The sequence below is a fragment of the Osmerus eperlanus genome, chromosome 13 (assembly GCF_963692335.1).
Source record: "Osmerus eperlanus chromosome 13, fOsmEpe2.1, whole genome shotgun sequence".
Taxonomy (NCBI): Eukaryota; Metazoa; Chordata; class Actinopteri; order Osmeriformes; family Osmeridae; genus Osmerus; species Osmerus eperlanus.
In genome coordinates, this window is record NC_085030.1 from 15,477,493 (window position 1) to 15,496,069 (window position 18,577).

Sequence of the window (18,577 nt, forward strand, 5' to 3'; positions counted from 1 at the left end):
GTGGCAGGACTCTGTAAAGGAGCCAGGATGCCGTGCTTCCCTCTGCTGTTGACGTTCAGCGTGTGTTTCCTGCTGCACCTGTGGGCTAACCTGAACCTGGCCGTTCTGTTTGTGACAGGACGAGCCCACCACTGGCATGGACCCCAAGGCCAGGAGGGCTCTGTGGAACTGCATCCTCAGCGTGATCAAGGAGGGCCGCTCCGTGGTGCTCACCTCACACAGGTACCCAGAACACCCTTCTCCGTTTAGCCCCCGAGCCCCACAGGTGTGTGTGTGTGGGGGGGATATTTGCTTATGAGGATGTCTGTGTTGCTGGTTTCTTCCACATTATAGTATGAATGAGTCACACTGTGTCTGAGAGAGCAGGGAGGATGTCAGCCATTTTGTGTCTGCAGCGCAGAGGAATGTTGATGTCAGTGGCTCGTGTACGGGAGTTAGTAAAGCCGTTTTGTGTCTGCAGCATGGAGGAATGTGAGGCGCTCTGCACCAGAATGGCCATCATGGTGAACGGCAGGTTCCGCTGCCTGGGCAGCGTGCAGCACCTGAAGAACCGGTGAGACCTTCACCTCCGCTCTGTCAGACAGGAGCTCCCTGTGTTTCACTCAGAGAATCCTCTTCTACACTCCCTCCACAGTCTCATTAGAGACTTGTTGAGCGTTTTCACTGACCGTTTTCGACACTTTGTCCCTCCTCTCCCCTTTCCCCTCCTCCTCTCTTGCCCCTCCTCCCCCCCTCCTCCTCTCTTGCGCCTCCTCCTCTCTTTCCCCTCCTCCTCTCTTGCCCCTCCTCCCCCCCTCCTCCTCTCTTTCCCCTCCTCCTCTCTTTCCCCTCCTCCTCTCTTGCCCCTCCTCCCCCCCTCCTCCTCTCTTGCCCCTCCTCCTCTCTTGCCCCTCCTCCCCCCCCTCCTCCTCTCTTGCCCCTCCCCCTCCTCCTCTCTTTCCCCCCCTCCTCCTCTCTTGCCCCTCCTCCTCCCCCTCCTCCTCCTCTCTTGCCCCTCCTCCTCCTCTCCAGGTTCGGAGACGGCTACACCATCATCCTGCGCGTGGCCGGGCCCGACCCAGACCTGATGCCCGTCAGGAAGTTCATCGAGAGCGAGCTCCCAGGCAGCATCCTGAAGGAGAAGCACCGGAACATGCTGCAGTACCAGCTGCCCTCCTCCCTCACTTCCCTCGCTCACATCTTCTCCATCCTGGCCAAGAACAAGGGCCTGCTGAGCATAGAGGACTACTCTGTGTCTCAGACCACGCTGGACCAGGTGAGGGCAGCTGCACGCACACACAAACATCGCTGAAGATGTGTTACTCATTTATTTAATGTTTTCATTATTTGTTTTAGTTTATTTATGTGCTTATTTACTCTCCTAAGCTGCTTCTAGTTAAAGGAATTACATTTGTGAGGGTCAGTGTTCTTCAAAGAATCCTTAACCTTGGCACATGGTAGTGGTAATTACTTGATTGCATTTACAACAGCTTACCCGGCCTCGCTGAGGCTAAAATAATAACAGGGTGTATTCTCGTAGTCGGAGGGGTGGGGGGTTGCACAGTCCCTGGCATGAATGGATCCCTCCTCCTTCCCTCCCCAGGTGTTTGTGAACTTTGCCAAGGACCAGAGTGACGACTATCACTCGAAGGACAGCTCGGTGAAGCGCAAAGACATGGCAGTGGACATGTCTGTCCTGGAGCAGCCTTCTACCTCGAGCAGAGCTGCTGAGGAGGAGCCAAATACTGACAGCTCGGTGTGAGAACAGCGGCTCCACTCCTAACTGGAAGTGGGAAGCGGGACTGGGGAGAGAAGCCCATTAGTATTAGTACAGTCTATTACTACAGTAGTATTTTAACACTTGTCTTAATTATAATCATTCAGTCATTGACGAGCCCCAAGCAGGGTCCGACTGGAGATCTCAATGCAAGTCAATGCAAAGGATTCCCACCGTGGGGAAGCTGGGCCCAGCCCAGAGGAAACGAGTGTTATTAGAAACTTGAATAACTGCCATAATTTCTCAAGTGCTTTAGCCCAATGCTAGGCTGCAGCGTTGTGTGTGCGTGTGCGTGTGCGTGTGTGTGTGCGTACATAAAGTTTTCCACTTTCTGTAATTCCATTTGGTGTCAGACAATGATAAGATTAAGATTCAGGGTCCGTTTCCATTTCTGTTTGTGTTTTCACTCCTCGACCAGAATTACATGAAGAATCAGAATATTTTTCAAAGGCCAAGGGCTGAACTGCAACATCTGATTTCATTTTTTTTTTTTTTTACATTTGATTTTGTTTTTATTGTGAAGCCTTTTTATTTATATTTGTGAGTGATCAAAAACAAACGATTGTATTGGTGTTTTCCAGCTGAGTTTCATGTGGCATTATTGGAAATGTAAGAATGTACTTTCACAGATGTGTGTTGTTTAAATGATCCAATCAAAGTGCTTGGCATACTATGCAGAAGTGCTGTACAATGTAAGAGAAAAAAGATTTTATAGATTTTTTTAAGGAAAAAGATTTGTTTTTACTGTCAAACCACATTTTTATCAATACCTCAACCAATGCCTACAGACAAGTCACCTTAACCACTAGTAGAGAACTGTTATTCCCTTGGTTAGCTGGTAATGTTGTTATAATCTAGGTAAAATGTAATTGATTGCTGTATGGTTGTGTGTGAGTTCTGATTGAGTTCCGTTTTTCACGGGTGTTATTTGCAATATAAGCTCCCCACACTTGAGACTAAGTAATCACACACCGTTTGTTGGGATATTAGTCAATGGGTGGTCCTTTTCATAAAAGGGCGTTGAAGTTGGAAGTGAAGCTCACCTGAGAGACACATCATGGTGTAGTGAACATTCCAAGAACTTTGGGTGTTATTTGGAACTTTTTTGCACTGGAATGTTCACAGAATTACGTTAAGTTTTTTTTTTTTTCTTGATCTAAAATAATGATAGTCAAACGTTCCTTATTCAATGGTTGATGTTTAGTTTTTTAAGTATTTAGAAAAGCTGTGGGATCAACTGTTACTCACCCTGTACAACATTTATTTACACAATAAAACTGAACAAATCTGTAACGTTGCTAAATCCACTGTTCCTACAACTCATGTCAACGACTGTGGAACTCAGGACAATGTGCTCAAAACAAATCAAACTGCGGAATATCGTTTTAAATTAAATTCTTTAATACATTATTCATTTTTGAACAGTGACAGGGACCTTGCTGAGTAAGTAATGCAGTGTTTAAATAAATTAGTTAAAATCACAGCTGGATGTAATCAATTATAAAGACACATTCACTTGATGTAATAAGCACCTATGTATCAAACACATTGAACAGGACTAACATGATTTTGCACAATACTTGATTTGGTCGAAAGTGTCACAAAAATCACTTGCCATTGAGTCCAAAAAGTATTTAATGTGATAAATCTACTGGCAACTTATGGTGACATCATATTAAATCCAGTTAAATGAGTCCCTTACAATCCAGCTGCATACATTGATGAGGTTCCAGTTTAAACTGACAACAGACATGAGACATATCCATAATCACAAGCCATTCAGCTGAAAACCAGGCCAGTGGAGAGAGAACAGTCCTGACTGGGCTGATCCATGGGGGGGTCACTTGAGGGGGGAGAAGGAGCAGGGGAACAGCAGCTTGTTTCTCTGAGTCTCCAGGTAGGTGACGCTCTCCCTCACTGTAGAGGAACAAAAGACAGACTGAGAAAAGGACCTTCCAGGTCATGTGATCAGGTCATGTGATCCGTCATCGTGCAGGGAGACCGTCGGGGTTATAGTAGAGAGTCTTGTAGCGAGGTAAGTGGAGCCGTGGGGGGGGGGGTGGGTGTTGGACCGTTCTTACCTGCGGCCACCACCCTGGCGTCATTGTGGGCCTTGTGTCGTATCGCCGCTCGCTCGTCTGCGCTCTCAAACCACCACAGGACATGGACTGGAAACAGAGGACATGAACTCTTCCTCACACACATTTTACATTTAGTCATTTAGCAGACGCTCTTATCCAGAGTGACTTGCAGTAAGTACAGGGACATTCCCCCGAGGCAAGTAGGGTGAAGTGCCTTGCCCAAGGACTCAACGTCATTTGGCACGGCCGGGAATTGAACTGGCAACCTTCAGATTACGAGCCCGATTCCCTAACCGCTCAGCCACCTGACTCACCTTTACACTCGTATTCATTTAACCCTTGTGCTGCCTTCGGGTCACATGACCCAAAGGTTCACAATGAACCATCGTTGTGTTAACCCAATTTTACCCAATACAAAAACAAATAAAAAGCATTTTCTTTTAACCTTCGCAATGTGGGGGGTCTGAGACAGCCCGAAGGTTAAAAGAAAATGCTTCACTTTGTTTTTGTATCCGGTAAAGTTGTCGCAATACGACGGTGGGTCACAATGACTGATGGGTCAGAATGAGCCGAAGATAACACACAAGGGTTAACAGACGCTTTTATCCACGGCGACGTACAACGTATAGGAATAGTGCGCGTGAAAATTACGGCAGAAAAATCGAGGATCAGAAGTGTGTCGCTGTTCGGTATTTCCCCACATAAACTGAGGGTGGATCCAGCTCACCCGTGTTGAGCGGCCCAAACTCGCTGTTGAAGACCCCCACGAGGTGAGCGTAGCCGGGGTTGGCGTGGACGCTGACGGCTGCCTGCAAGGCGTGGCCCCACACCGCCGGACCCCCAGGGTGCATCTGGAACGACGTCAGCTCGTACACTCCTGGAACACACACAGGCGTTAGCCTTGGACGTTTTCAACGTAGATCTTTTGTATTTAGTCATTTAAGCAGACGCTCTTATCCAGAGTGACTTGCAGTAAGTACAGGGACATTCCCCCTGAGGCAAGTAGGGTGAAGTGCCTTGCCCAAGGACACAACGTCATTTTGCACAGCCGGGAATCGAACTGGTAACCTTCAGATTACTAGCCCGATTCCCTAACTGCTCAGCCAGCTGACTCCCTCCTCCTGACTTTTGAGGGCATGTTCTCACGTGCACTTTTCTTCCCCCTCAGTTAAGCATAAATCATTGTGCAGCTACAGACATTTACCCTCACGACTGTTTCCTGGCAGTTATTTTACTATCCAGTCTAACGAAGCTGGCAGAGATCACGATACTGTTAGTTGTGGGACACTGACTCTACCAAGTGTACAGACGGTCATGTGATGTTTTCTCTTCTTCCTGTATTTTTCAAGGCCAGAGTGGAAAAAGGCATGACCCCAACTCATGGTGTTCTGACTAGTGTTGCAGACTCATCAGTTCTCAGGGAAAACACATTATTCCACTCACTGCCCTCTCCCAAGACCAACACATCCCAAATCTATAAAACCACATGAACACACACTTTTAAAATCAGAACAGACGGCATAATGTTGAGATGAGATTTCTGATATCTGCTTTGAGCCAACATAGCATGTAGGATGATAACAGGAATGTCCATCTGGTTACTTATACTCAAGCAGGCCTTACTTATTGATCAAGTGTCTTTGCATCAACGCGTAATCACTCCAATGAACAAATGTGAAATGTGATGTTCCTTGTGCTGTGGTTACACACCTCCTTCCTTGGGAGGCATCTGAACCTGGCTCCAGGGGACCAGGTAAGTGACCTCATTATCCTGCGACGTCAGCATGGGCATTGCCTTGGAGATGTAGTCCTCAATCCAGGTGGGGTCCTGAGACAGGGCTGCCCGCACTCCTGCCCGTTGAGAATAGCTGTCTTGGGTTTGAAGAAAAAAATATATATATATTTGATGGACTTTTTCCGGCACCTTACAGGAGAGAACATAGTTATTCCCTTGGGGGGGGAAAACCACAACTGGAGAATTTTTCAACGCACAGAATAATTAAATCATAACATTTATTTATTCATCTTCCTCTCACCATACTTCCAGATGTGGAAGACCTGATTCAGGCCTCCGTACTCCACCGTCCAGTACCCAAGCAGCTCTGAATGGGCTGTGCGCAGGTTGATCTTCTCATTGGTCAGCTTTAGGAAGGCCGCGTTCTTCTCCGGACGGATGCAGTAGGTGCGAAACTCGTAAAAGGTGCCGTGTTGCTGCTGCGGCCCAGTGGAGATACAGGCCTGTTGCTGCTGGAAGAGCAACGAAGGAAATGCTGTCACCTTGTGGCAAAATATATGTAACACAAAGAGCGGAGTCGATCCTTCAGATTCCAATAATGAACTGCGACCTGACCTCCCAGCTGCAAAGCCTGAACCCAGGACCTCATGCTTCAAAAATATCTGTATAATTTAAGATACGAATTTAGGACTCTTGTATGAACCCTCGAACTTAATTACTGGTTTTACCATTTTTTACTTTTAACATGGTTTTATCCTACATTACAGATTTTACCTCAGGTGGGCTATTGTTATAAAACCTTAACTGGCCATAACTGACTAAACCAATGGCATACTACTCAAAACAGGAGGGGAAATGTAGGCACCCTTTGGAATGTTCACAAAGTCCAAAGGTCAAAGTACACCATATAGACAAAGTGCTTCAAAATGTCGCATTTAATTTTTTAGTTTCTTTAGAAACTGAAGACAACCATATACTATAGAATAGGTCTACAAATTGCACTAGTGCCAATAACAATTATGCTGAATAGCCTACTAGATACATTTGTATGGGATTCCATGAAAGCATCCGTTTCTGCAATTCACTGCACTACATTTCGCAAGTCCACACGTGTTGCAGAAAATTTGTCATTGCAAACGACTTTGCAGTGGCAGTCTTACAAACCTAATTCTTGAGAATTCCCAAATTCATTTAACGTCAAATTCACGCGTAATTGTATAGCCTACATTGTTTTAAGAATTAGTAAACAAGTAAGGCAGACCAAAAATAATCTTACCCCGAACGCAGTATTGGAGTGAATGGTTGCTACCAGTTTTGACGATTTGCGCAATGCATTCCTAAATGTGAACATCTTGAATGAACGCTGAATGCTCACTGACATCAAAGGGAACGGTCAGAAGTAAACTTTTTCCAGTTTTGTCCACAAACTACGGAAACTCACGAGGCCAAATTCATTCGCGGTTTTTATGCCACTGATGGAGCCTAACCTGTGATGAGCAACTCGCAAAATCCGACAAAGAAGCAAACATTAAATGTCTTCTTCTAATGTTTTGCTTGTTATGAGGATGTGTTTCACGTATTTGGTATATCTGACTGTCACTTCTAACCCCCTTTAAATATGGTTCTTGCATTTTAATATATTGCTTATACATTTAGAAATTGCCCTGTGTTCACACAACATTGAAAAAGTCATTGTAGAAATACACAAAAGCCTATTCTTCTAGAAACGCCTAAATTCAACCAGATAGGCTCAAAGGTCACAGAAATATCACCAAGTGAGATTTTAAAACAAAAGTCCAGTGAGGTAGACACTTTACATTCGACCCATCATAGACCCACTAGGCTACATTTTACATTTACAGATTATCTTAACAGACGTGTTTCAAAACGAATTAATGCACATAGGCTAAAGCAGAATATCAAGGATCAAAAGTGCATAGTTCTCACAGTTCCATTCTACCATATTAGTCATCTCCACATTCTCCACCGTCCCTCGGGAACAGACTCTAACAGGCAGGCATGGGAACGTGCTCTGACAACACCAACAGATAGTTGTTATTGTACAATATGTATTCGTGTATTCATTAGCGCGCCCAGTGTTGCCCGCCAATGTCACACGCCCCCTGTGTTGTGATCACTCAGCAATATTTCGGCTGAAGGAATGTTTATCCCTCAATAAAGGCCTGGACAAAAGAGAGGCTCTCCCGTAACAGGCGCAGGGGGCTTGGTCAGGCGCACAGCCGTCAAAACATCAGCTTTACTCCAACACAAGGTTACATTATTTCACCCCCACCAGACGCACCCTCTGCTATATGACAACGTCGCACACCCCGCTAACCTCATACGGACACAAGGCCTTAAGCAGGGAACATCGAAGAGAAGACAGAGAAGTCAAAGATAACATTTAGTTTTGAAGAACCTAACAGGACATCCACTAGTTGTCAGCTAATATCTGGCTATTTGATCAAAATGATCATGACTGGGAAAACACTGTTGCTGGTATGTGTGGTTCTCTTCTTCAGTGCAGGTAGGTACTATTAACAATTAGTTACTACATATAGGCTATGTGCTTCTCAAATTTTGTTTATGTTATTTCCCAAACTACAATTTATCAGCTCAACAGCTGCGCGTTTATTTGTGGTATTTCTTATTTTGTAACTTTATTGTATTTCTTTCAGACGCAGAAGATAAGTCCGGGCTTTACAGGAGGGTATGTTCGCGTCTTCACACGGCTGATGAAAAAGCATTACTGTTCTTAAAGAAAATCAGACAGGATTGTTTTTAGATGCAGAATATGTAACCTCCAGTTAGCTGCAGCCGCTGTATCATCCACAGCAGGGGCTGGGATTCGTGCCCGCGACCTGTGACGCAATGATTTGTTCTCCACTGAGTTGTAACGATCTCTGTATGTTCCCCGCTTTCAACCAGCCTTCCTGCGGTGACACGAGCATCACCCAGGCGTGTCCTCTCAACTACTCACCGGTGTGTGGGAATGATGGAGTCACCTACCCCAACGAGTGTGCGCTGTGTGTTCACAGGCTGTGAGTATCCTCTATCTGTCGTTTGTAGACTAAATTGTATAGGCTAGTTTTATTACGTTTGCTTACAGTTCAGTGATGAGTCTGGGACATTTTCGCCTTTCAATAACACACAGGCTAGACAAATTCGAAAAATAAAGTTGATCAATAAAGATACATTGTAAGACCTTTGTTCGACCTTTGTTCCTTCTTTCTCACAGGGAGACCAATGCTGACATCTTGATAATGAAAGATGGAAGTTGCTGAAGATGATAAATCTCCACTCTCCAAATGATATTACCACATGTATAATGGTTTTTTCTTCTTCTTGTGATGTGAGAATAGAGACCTAGTTGTTCGTAGAACATAGATACGCTTTGACACCCACACACGGACACATGCACAGCAGCTCACTGATATGCAAACATAGCCATACAACACTCACTCAGTCATGTAATCGTTTTATATACATTTGTTTTGTATTAAAAACATATTTATGTAAAAAGTATTTAACCGATTTTCTCCTTTGGAATCTTTTGGCAATAAAGACCTAGAGATTTGACTATAGGCCTATTTGTTTTTCCTTTATAAGTGATCTAATACACAATTGATCAAACATGTTTGAAGGCTTTTACTAGTAGTAACATAAATGTACAATAGGGGGCGCTATAGGACCCAGGAGCCTTTTTAGGTGTATTTTCTTCGGTTTCATGTGCTACATTGTTCAGCTTCCCCTATCGTATACAAACACCATGGACACAGTGGAGAGCGCTATGCATAGTTGTTTTAAAAACAAAGTAGGCGAGGTGTTATTACCGGGTGATAGATTTTGTTTCGGATTAGGCGAAACGGACAGTAAACCCTTGAAAGTCATTTGTGGTCCAGGACTTCGACGAAATGGAGATGAGGTGCATGTGTGCAAAAGCGGAATTCTGCGATACAAGCAACCAAATTTGTACTGGATTGACTCACAGCAAAGACGAGTAAGATGTTTATTCTAACTATCAACAGTATTCAAATAATATTAATTTAAGTACAACATTAAATTAATTCGTCGTTGAGTCTTTTGCCTTCCTGGGAATTTGTCATAAGCAAGAAATAGCCACGTGGGTTGGGTTTAGCTAGCGACGTCAACAATATAGCTCTAGCTAACCAAAAGTAGCTAGCTACTTGTTTACCTAGGCTACGATTATGGAGAAAAAGAAAATGTTTTGTGCTTAGTGCTTATTCCCCCCCCCCCCAGTATGTTCCTGCAAAGGGAGAGACCGTGATTGGCATTGTCACTGTCAAGTCGGGTGACATCTTCAAAGTTGACGTGGGCGGGAGTGAACAAGCATCGCTGTCCTATTTGGCATTTGAAGGGTCCACCAAACGTAACAGACCCAACGTACAGGTACACATTAACTATTTGTACGTCGCTTTGAATAAAAGCTTCTGTTAAATTAATAAAGTGTAGCTACAGGTCGGTGTCATAGTGTTCTGTTGTCAGCGCAGTGTCACTTTGGGGCAATTTTTGTATTTGTGTCAAGGTTTTTGTGTTTGACTCAGGTGGGGGATCTGGTATACGGCCAGTTCATCATCGCTAACAAAGACATGGAGCCAGAACTGACATGTATAGACAGCTGTGGACGAGCCAACGGGATGGGAGTGTTCGGAGCAGGGGGTCTTATGTTTAAGGTGTCGCTGGGACTTGTGCGCAGGTACTAAACGCAACGTTTTACACAATTTATCAAAGAAACGGATGTATACAGTACTGTGCAAAAGTCTAAGGCACCCAAGATTTTCTCCATGTATATTGTCTCATATATATATATAGTTGTCTAAAAGTGCAATGTTGAGATTTGTATTTATTTACTAAAAACATGAACAAAAGTATAAACATATAGAAAGAATCTGAATTGTGGTGTCAGACTATGGGAACCTATTGTGTGTGTATATATACAAAATATATATACAAAATGTATATACCAAAATAACAAAAGTTTGAAATGTCGCAACACATTCAAACTTCTAAAACGGGTATCTTCTCCGCCTAGGCTGCTGGCGCCGCAGAGCGAGGTGGTCAAAGACCTGGAGAATCTGTTCCCGTTTGAGCTGGTTGTGGGGATGAACGGGCGTGTCTGGGTGAAAGCCAAGAGCCTGCAGCAGACCCTGATCGTCGCCAACCTGCTGGAGAGCTGTGAGAACATGAGTGCCCTGCAGCGTCAGGCGCTGTTTAGAAGGGTCGTCGACCGCGCATTCTAGTGGACGCCTCGGGAAATGACAGCGATCCGTGGGAACATTTTTCTCGTTGTGTTTTATTGGGTTATTTGCGTCCTGTTCATATCTAGGATGTATGATATTGATCCTAGATTTATGTGAGCCTTTTATGGCGTAACCTATTTGCGTCACGTTGTTTGACGGACTCATAACTGAGTAAGGACATTGAACTTCTCTTAACCTCTGGGAGGATGGTTCTGAAGTCAGATGAACGTTTTTGCTCATATTTTCAAAGAAAATAAACATTTCTGTATAAATGACTTTTTAATCAGAAATCTCGAGATGGTCATTTTTATGTTTCTCTAGGTTCCCAATTCCCCTTGGGATAAAGTTTAACTTTTGCAATTTACTTAATCTAAAGTAGTTCTCTTTATGTCCAAAAGGGGGCGGAACTCTGATTTAATTATAAATTGGGCTAGTATTCACAAAACATTTTCTTATAACTGAGTTCTGGGACTGTTTTAACAAAAAATCTTAAGGCTGAAAGTAGTTCATAACTCACCGATTTATGAGAAACTATAAAATTCGGGTATTATTGCAGTATTAGTTTATTTTGCAGGGACAATGGCCACCAAACAGCAAAACCGTAAGTGAGCCAGAGGCTAAATAAATGATCTCAACTCTTTCAGAATAAGTAGGCTAGATAAAAACAAGGCCAAAGAGTATCTAATTGATACGAATTCATAGACACTTATGAGGATATATGTAGGCTACTGCGCTTATATCATGTACTATATATGTGTATATGCATGTAGGCCTATGTGTAAATCCCTCTTTGATTTCATTGACTGGGACATGGCCAGGGAATATGATGAATTGATTCATCAGCTGGTTAAGCGCCAAGTACACTTTTCTTACAGCAACGCATGCTGCGGCTTTGCCAATGTTTTCTGCATCGCCTATACTGTATAAAAATGTAGCCTATACCTGACGCAAAAAAACTCAAGGCTATGCAGAGTCTGAAGCACAGTTAAAGTTTCAAGTAGCTTTATTGTCAATTTCTTCACATGTCAAGACATAAAAAGGAATCGATATGACGTTTCCCACTCTCCCACAGTGAAACATAAAAAGCACAGGCACAACAGATAAGACATTTCCTAAAACATAGCGTTACATATTCACATAAAGCAGCATAAGCTCATAATAAAGCATAAAGCTTGCTGCGGCGTGTGATATTTGCAATGTACGGCCCGAGAAGGTCTTGCAAATAAATGAGTCCTTGTCGGCTGAATCGATATCGCTCAAACAAGAACTCATCCGTGTGAAACAAAGGATCTTGGCAATCGCGAAGAACTCTATTGGTATGGAAAGCTAATCGAACTTAAATATAGCTCCTTGGTCAACTGGGTCTCTCAAAAAGGGAGCTGTCATGTTATTTTCCGGGGGTGTGGCAAGCTTATCCAGCTACACTTACGTTAGCCTGCTCTGGAGCAGGTTAGTGCTAATTGATATGTTACTATGGTGATTTATCGAAAGTTGCTTCCACGAACCAAAAAGAGGGGCGTTTTTTTATCTTAGCCTGAAAATTAGCTCGCTAAACCGCTTAGCGAGCTACGAAGAATACCCCCCTGATTGGCAACAATCCATTCCTTAAGGCTATGTTTGAATCTTTTGTACCTGTCTTTTGTTTGTATGTGTGATGGCAGAGCATTTACAGAATGCAGACTTGCTACATTGTTGACATTTTCATTTAGTAGACGCCGTTATCCAGAGCGAGTTGCAGTAGGTACAGGGACATTCCCTCGAGGCAAGGGTGAAGTGCCTTGCCCAAGGACACATCATTATTTTTTTTGGCATGGCCAGGAATCGAACCGGCAACCTTCTGATTAATAGCCCGATTCCCTAACCGCTCAGCTATCTGACTCCCTCATGTCCCTCATGACAACTCTTGGGCACAGGGGAAATGCAGCTATGCAGCACAGGCAAACAAGGCATACCTCAGCCACCCGCCAGTAGAATACATAACATTGCATCAAACAATATGCCCAGAACATAGCACCAAACTGGTGCCAAACTGAACACTGATTTGACTTTGTCAATAATGAACTGGCTTGACTACTTAGATAGTTGATGAACGACACTTTCATTTTGGAAGTCATAATTCATTTCCTTGAATGCACAATGAATCCCTTATTGCAGGTGTCAACAGAAATCGAGATGGATTTACAGCTTTACAGATAGCCGAGATAGCCCCAAATATTGTGGGTAGCCAAAATATGTAGCATACATTGTAAAAAAGCAAATAAGTGCCAATGGGTAGAACCAGAAGAGCATGTAGTTAAACAGACAATTAAACAAAATGATCCTTGAGAGTGCTCGAGTGTACTGTACCTGTCTGTAGTACTTCAGGAAGTACATAAGACAGCTGACATAACTTATTACATTTAGTCATTTAACAGACGCTCTTATCCAGAGCGACTTACAGTAAGTACAGGGACATTCTCCCCGAGGCAAGTAGGGTGACACGTCATTTGCACGGCCTGGAATCGAACCGGCAACCTTCTGATTAGCCCGACTCCCTAACCGCTCAGCCATCTGACCCCCATAAGACAGAACTCACACACACCCAGTCAACATTGAAAAAAGCTTAGCTTAGTAGATAGTCACAAGCCAGCTACGTTATGCAAGAATCTCCTCCATTTATAAATAGCAGTAGAGTTAAATCGAAAAGGAAAAGAACAAAAAATATTGACCTAAAAAGGTGTAGGCTGAGGAATTGAGCTTATTAAACCTTTTTTACATAACAGACAGAAAAAAGAAAGTTTCACTTCTAGGGTTAGGCTAGACAAAAACAAAACAACAGGCTAGTGTGTGTTGAGAGAAACTAGTTCTACTTCTTCTTATTACAGTTTTTTTCAACTGCTTACACACAAAACCTTACTTGTCACACAATTTCTGAAACTTGAAACAAACACCAGAACCACACATCAAATCCGCAAAACAATTCTCAATTTTTTTTCCTTTGACTGAGTTTTAAATTTCATAAAGCACTTTTTGCAAAACACAACACACAATTCTCCACGTAACACATACAATTCTAACAGGAAGTATCTTGATTTCCTTTTTCAAACACAACCAATCAAAATGCCACACTAATTCATCAGTGCCGCACACTAAATCCTCACGTGTGCTAAAACATCTGCTTTACTCAACACCAACCAATCATGGCTTTAGAATAGGCCTATAAATAGCCTAATTTGATTCGATTTACAGTGGTGGGTATAATTTGAACCTTTACTGTCGAAATGATAACAGGTATGTAACAATATACTGTAATGTACACATGTTCTAATGTACACATCATAGCTGTTTCAGCACAACACACGGTATACTATACAAATACATATATTTTAGCACCAATGACTGCAGTGTACTGCATGATTGGTCCCAGTATGGTGGATTACTGTGTCATACTGTGCAACAGTACAATGACTGTAAGAGAAGACATTCTGACAATATTGTAGAAAATAGTATATATTACTGCATGCTACAGTTCATGGCACACACAGACACACCATTCCTTAGGAATACGTAATCACCTTTTTCGTAATCGTAATCAAATTTTTTGAAAAAAGCTGGTTCCTTTTGGTTTTTGGGTTCAGTCCTACTACACATGGTTGATGTATTTATTTTCGTACTGTGTAATACTGTATTCACAACCACAAATGCTTATAGTAAAAAAAAGAAGTTTGGTTTCAATCATGTACAGAAATGTACATAGGAGCTCATGAAAGAAGAGCTTTAGGTTTTGAATAACTGTGTGTATGATATATCCAAAAATGTAATATTATGGCAAAGGTGTTTGCAACGTAAGACAAATGTTTTCTTTTGAAACGTGTTTGTGATCATATGAATGCAGTGCTTCATTTTGCAAGAGATGCAAGGCATTTTGCATTTTGTGTGTGCAATTCTTGGATTGGTGTGTTAAGTTTTGAAAAAAAGAGGAAAAGTTTAAAAAATAAAACTGTAACTTAGTGGAGATTTTTCAACACTTTTAGAGAAATGCAAAGACGAAAAGTTGCCCCTTCAGGGTCAAGACTGATGTGCCAGGGAGGCAAAACGAGAATAAACTCTTCTGTAACTGTAGCCCCACACTAAACATTGCTCGGAAGTGAAATTAACAACAGAATGCACCTGACTGTAGTTCCCTGGTTTTGGGATCATGCAACAACCGTTGATACCATAGCCACAAGAAAGATGGTGCAAATTACGCCTAGCCTATCAGATATCTGTGATGTAATACGTTCTCAGACCAGAGAAAATGGACTGGGGTTTGCTTCTGGATGGGGCTGAACTTGGAACGTTCCTGAATGCCTTTTCCAGTCTGCTTATCCCATGAACCCATGTTTACGTCTCCCCAGGGTCCTGACTAGTAAAGCCTGTTGCACCATGGGCTGTAAGCTCAGGGCCAAAGAAAATAATTTCTAGAAGGTACTGGTATTTGTTTAAAACAAACTCATTCAAAAACAAACAGTGGTATGCCACAATGCCCAAACAAATCCTAATTTAAAAGAGTGTGGCTTGAATTTGTAAATTGTGGGAATATTAACGTATTTTGGGTGAAGGAAGAAATGAGTCATTAGAAAGGAGGTTAAGCAGACAGTTACTGCATGTGCAGTGTGTGTGTATGTGCATGTGTGCAGTGTGTGTGTATGTGCATGTGTGCGTGCAGTGTGTGTGTGTGTGTGCAGTGTGTGTGTGCAGTGTGTGTGTGTGTGCGCAGTGTGTGTGCAGTGTGTGTGTGCAGTGTGTGTGTGTGTGTGTGCAGTGTGTGTGTGTGTGCAGTGTGTGTGTGTGTGTGTGTGCAGTGTGTGTGTGTGCAATGTGTGTGTGTGTGCAGTGTGTGCGTGTGCAGTGTGTGTGTGTGTGTGCAATGTGTGTGTGCGTGTGCAGTGTGCGTGCACGCTTGTTGGCAGTGCAGTTGTATATTTGAGACAGACTTGATCTCTCCAGCTGCTCCTCAACCTCCTTTAAGACCAGTCCAGAGTTACATCAATAGAACTAATGTAACTGTTCAGGAATGGAACAAATAAATGGTTTGTCCCCATTTAAGGTATCAGCTCATATGGGCTGGCATGGTGGGGCGTTTTGCTTACTTAACGTCTTAGAGGACGTAAAATACATGACTGAGGTTTAGAGGTACAGTATGTTTGAAAGAAATAAAATCTTTGTAAAGCCCATCCATATGGTCAGGAATCTTGTAACAACGCCCAAACTTGTTCTGTTTTTATATAATTTACATTATACTTCTGTAATATATATACTTATATTACTTACTAATTTTATATTACTCACAGTTGTTACTCTCACGGCAGAAAAGAGTTAACAATAACATTCAGTTTCATTCTTCTCTTTTTCACCCCTCCCCCCACCACCTCCCTGCACTCTCTCCTTCCTTGCACTCCGTCTCTCCCCTCTCCACATCCTCCACCTCCCTGGCCTCCTTCTCCTCCCTCCTCCACCTCGCTGCATCCATCTCTCCCTCCTGCACTCCAGCTTACCCTCCTCCACCTCCCCACTCCTCCACCTTAGCTTCAGACTATTTGACATCCACTTTCCAAGCGCTCCTAAAACACAAACAGATGTGCTTCAGCAAATTGGACTGTTCCCATTGCTCGTCATCAGTGTTTACAAGGCTAGTGCTGCTCTGTGTTTTTGACTCCCACACTCCACAGCAAGATCCTCAAAGAGGAGGAACGAGTTTCAACCGAAACTTCTCTTTTCTGAGCTCAGTCAAGCAGGCAGCCCTGTCGGCTCCAGCCCATTGTGTCAGTGTGTCACCTGGGCAGAGGGAGTGGTAGGTGCAATCTGAAGCAAGGCCGTAATCATAATATGCATTGGGGGGGACACATCCCCCCCCAATATAGTGATATAAAAATATAAACAAAAATGTGCTACGCTACGACAGGCAACCACGCACGCTGTCCGAGGTTATCATAAAAAAAATATTTTGTCCCCCCCAATGTTGACTCCATGGCTACGGCCTTGCTCTGAAGATCAGATTAGTTCAAAACAACACCAGTGGATGTTAGTACACCTTAGGCCTCCCATTGGCCGTGCATCATATCACGTTCAGTCTGTGAGGAGACTTCTGTTACTCTCCAGCAGGAGGTTGTGCCTGAAGGAGGTCCAATAAAGGAGCAGGGAATCCTTCCTCTGTAGGTTGGCAGGACTGCTGTGCCACCCCGTGGTGAACAGGTAGGGCAAGTAGGACTGGCAAGATGTTATTGAACAGAGGATGATCCATCTTGCTTCTCTCTCTCTGTGCAACCTGTGTTTGTGTGTGCCGTACATGTATGTGTGTAGCGTGTGGTTTTGTGTGGGTAAATGTGTGTGAGTATGTGACAAAGAGAGATTTATAACCTGTTTTAGGCTGATTGTGGTTCTGGATGATTCATTACATACTACTGTCTGTACCCCCCCCCCCCTTTTCTCAGGAAGCATGGAGCAGTCCACACAGACCTCACAGTCCAGACAGACCTCCACCTCCCAGGCTGCTGTGGGGCCTCACCTCCCAGGCTGCTGTGGGGGGCCTCACCTCCCAGGCTGCTGTGGGGCCTCACCTCCCAGGCTGCTGTGGGGCCTCACCTCCCAGGCTGCTGTGGGGCCTCACCTGCCAGGCTGCTGTGGGGCCTCACCTCCCAGGCTGCTGTGGGGGGCCTCACCTCCCAGGCTGCTGTAGGGCCTCACCTCCCAGGCTGCTGTGGGGCCTCACCTCCCAGGCTGCTGTGGGGCCTCACCTCCCAGGCTGCTGTGGGGCCTCACCTCCCAGGCTGCTGTGGGGGGCCTCACCTCCCAGGCTGCTTTGGGGCCTCACCTCCCAGGCTGCTGTGGGGGGCCTCACCTCCCAGGCTGCTGTAGGGCCTCACCTCCCAGGCTGCTGTAGGGCCTCACCTGCCAGGCTGCTGTAGGGCCTCACCTCCCAGGCTGCTGTGGGGCCTCACCTCCCAGGCTGCTGTGGGGCCTCACCTCCCAGGCTGCTGTGGGGCCTCACCTCCCAGGCTGCTGTGGGGCCTCACCTCCCAGGCTGCTGTGGGGGGCCTCACCTCCCAGGCTGCTGTGGGGCCTCACCTCCCAGGCTGCTGTGGGGCCTCACCTCCCAGGCTGCTGTGGGGCCTCACCTCCCAGGCTGCTGTGGGGCCTCACCTCCCAGGCTGCTGTGGGGCCTCACCTCCCAGGCTGCTGTGGGGGGCCTCACCTCCCAGGCTGCTGTGGGGCCTCACCTCCCAGGCTGCTGTGGGGCCTCACCTCCCAGGCTGCTGTGGGGCCTCCCCGTTCTGGAGAGGCGTGAGAACAGGCTGGGGAAAGACACAAACACAACCACATCTTTCTTTCAGTAATTGAGGAGCACAGGAGGGTGGCCTCCTGTGCCACCCTCCTGTGCCACCTTCCTGTGCCACCCTCCTTTGCCACCCTCCTGTGCCACCTTCCTGTGCCACCCTCCTGTGCCACCTTCCTGTGCCACCTTCCTGTGCGACCCTCCTGGGCCACCCTCCTGTGCCACCTTCCTGTGCCACTCTCCCATGCCACCCTCCCGTGCCACCCTCCTGTGACAACCTCCCGTGCCGCGGCACCCCGGTTGGGAAACAGTGCTTTAGTAGACGTGTGAACGTAGTAACTTTGCTGTTTGATAAAGGCTTGCTGATTTCCTTGTAAGATGAACAGAACAGATACTTGTAGACTGGAGTCAGATGCAGTCTTAGGCTGTGTTTGGGTTTTGCATCTCATC

General features: G+C 44.9%; 4 protein-coding genes across 7 annotated transcripts in view; 3 read left to right on the top strand and 1 right to left on the bottom strand.

The window, feature by feature from the left end:
- abca1b (ATP-binding cassette, sub-family A (ABC1), member 1B) overlaps positions 1-3,053 on the top strand; it is a 35,437-nt gene extending 32,384 nt beyond the window's left edge. For both annotated transcript variants that reach the window (XM_062475939.1, XM_062475940.1), the window contains exons 46-49: positions 119-222; positions 461-553; positions 1,012-1,255; positions 1,583-3,053. In XM_062475939.1, coding sequence (XP_062331923.1) covers positions 119-222; positions 461-553; positions 1,012-1,255; positions 1,583-1,741 — 600 coding nt within the window. In that variant the 3' untranslated portion in view covers positions 1,742-3,053. The remainder of the gene's footprint in view (positions 1-118; positions 223-460; positions 554-1,011; positions 1,256-1,582) is intronic.
- Positions 3,054-3,119: 66 nt separating this feature from the next.
- Positions 3,120-7,014, bottom strand: nipsnap3a (nipsnap homolog 3A (C. elegans)). 3 transcript variants are annotated; one of them, XM_062475941.1, is made up of 6 exons: positions 6,849-7,014; positions 5,874-6,114; positions 5,548-5,709; positions 4,565-4,714; positions 3,838-3,924; positions 3,120-3,673 (listed from the first exon to the last, which is right to left on the bottom strand). In XM_062475941.1, exons 1-6 carry the CDS (start codon positions 6,951-6,953, stop codon positions 3,597-3,599), a joined length of 822 nt encoding a protein of 273 aa, XP_062331925.1. In that variant the 5' UTR covers positions 6,954-7,014; the 3' UTR covers positions 3,120-3,596. The 3 variants fall into 3 exon arrangements, with proteins under 3 accessions (XP_062331925.1, XP_062331927.1, XP_062331926.1); XM_062475943.1 differs by having other exon boundaries at positions 3,121-3,673; positions 5,874-6,081; positions 6,849-7,013; XM_062475942.1 differs by having other exon boundaries at positions 3,123-3,673; positions 5,874-6,084; positions 6,849-7,012.
- Positions 7,015-7,829: 815 nt separating this feature from the next.
- Positions 7,830-9,151, top strand: LOC134032456 (probable pancreatic secretory proteinase inhibitor). Its single transcript, XM_062476424.1, has 4 exons — positions 7,830-8,099; positions 8,251-8,282; positions 8,501-8,613; positions 8,811-9,151. The coding sequence occupies exons 1-4, from the start codon at positions 8,042-8,044 to the stop codon at positions 8,854-8,856; spliced, it is 249 nt and encodes an 82-aa protein (XP_062332408.1). The 5' UTR covers positions 7,830-8,041; the 3' UTR covers positions 8,857-9,151.
- Positions 9,152-9,297: 146 nt separating this feature from the next.
- exosc3 (exosome component 3) lies at positions 9,298-11,130 on the top strand. The gene is made up of 4 exons (XM_062476308.1): positions 9,298-9,572; positions 9,833-9,982; positions 10,138-10,289; positions 10,626-11,130. Exons 1-4 carry the CDS (start codon positions 9,300-9,302, stop codon positions 10,831-10,833), a joined length of 783 nt encoding a protein of 260 aa, XP_062332292.1. The 5' UTR covers positions 9,298-9,299; the 3' UTR covers positions 10,834-11,130.
- Positions 11,131-18,577: the final 7,447 nt, after the last annotated feature.

Excerpts from the sequence above, each read along its gene's own strand:
- nipsnap3a (XM_062475941.1), bottom strand. The coding sequence starts at position 6,953 with ATGTCAGTGAGCATTCAGCGTTCATTCAAGATGTTCACATTTAGGAAT. Across the intron at positions 5,710-5,873 it reads CTTCCACATCTGGAAGTATG|ACAGCTATTCTCAACGGGCA; the intron begins GTGAGAGGAAGA and ends TTCAAACCCAAG. Across the intron at positions 4,715-5,547 it reads GATGCCTCCCAAGGAAGGAG|GAGTGTACGAGCTGACGTCG; the intron begins GTGTGTAACCAC and ends TGTGTGTTCCAG.
- LOC134032456 (XM_062476424.1), top strand. The coding sequence starts at position 8,042 with ATGATCATGACTGGGAAAACACTGTTGCTGGTATGTGTGGTTCTCTTC. Across the intron at positions 8,100-8,250 it reads GGTTCTCTTCTTCAGTGCAG|ACGCAGAAGATAAGTCCGGG; the intron begins GTAGGTACTATT and ends TATTTCTTTCAG. Across the intron at positions 8,283-8,500 it reads AGTCCGGGCTTTACAGGAGG|CCTTCCTGCGGTGACACGAG; the intron begins GTATGTTCGCGT and ends GCTTTCAACCAG.
- exosc3 (XM_062476308.1), top strand. The coding sequence starts at position 9,300 with ATGTGCTACATTGTTCAGCTTCCCCTATCGTATACAAACACCATGGAC. Across the intron at positions 9,573-9,832 it reads TTGACTCACAGCAAAGACGA|TATGTTCCTGCAAAGGGAGA; the intron begins GTAAGATGTTTA and ends CCCCCCCCCCAG. Across the intron at positions 10,290-10,625 it reads TCGCTGGGACTTGTGCGCAG|GCTGCTGGCGCCGCAGAGCG; the intron begins GTACTAAACGCA and ends TTCTCCGCCTAG.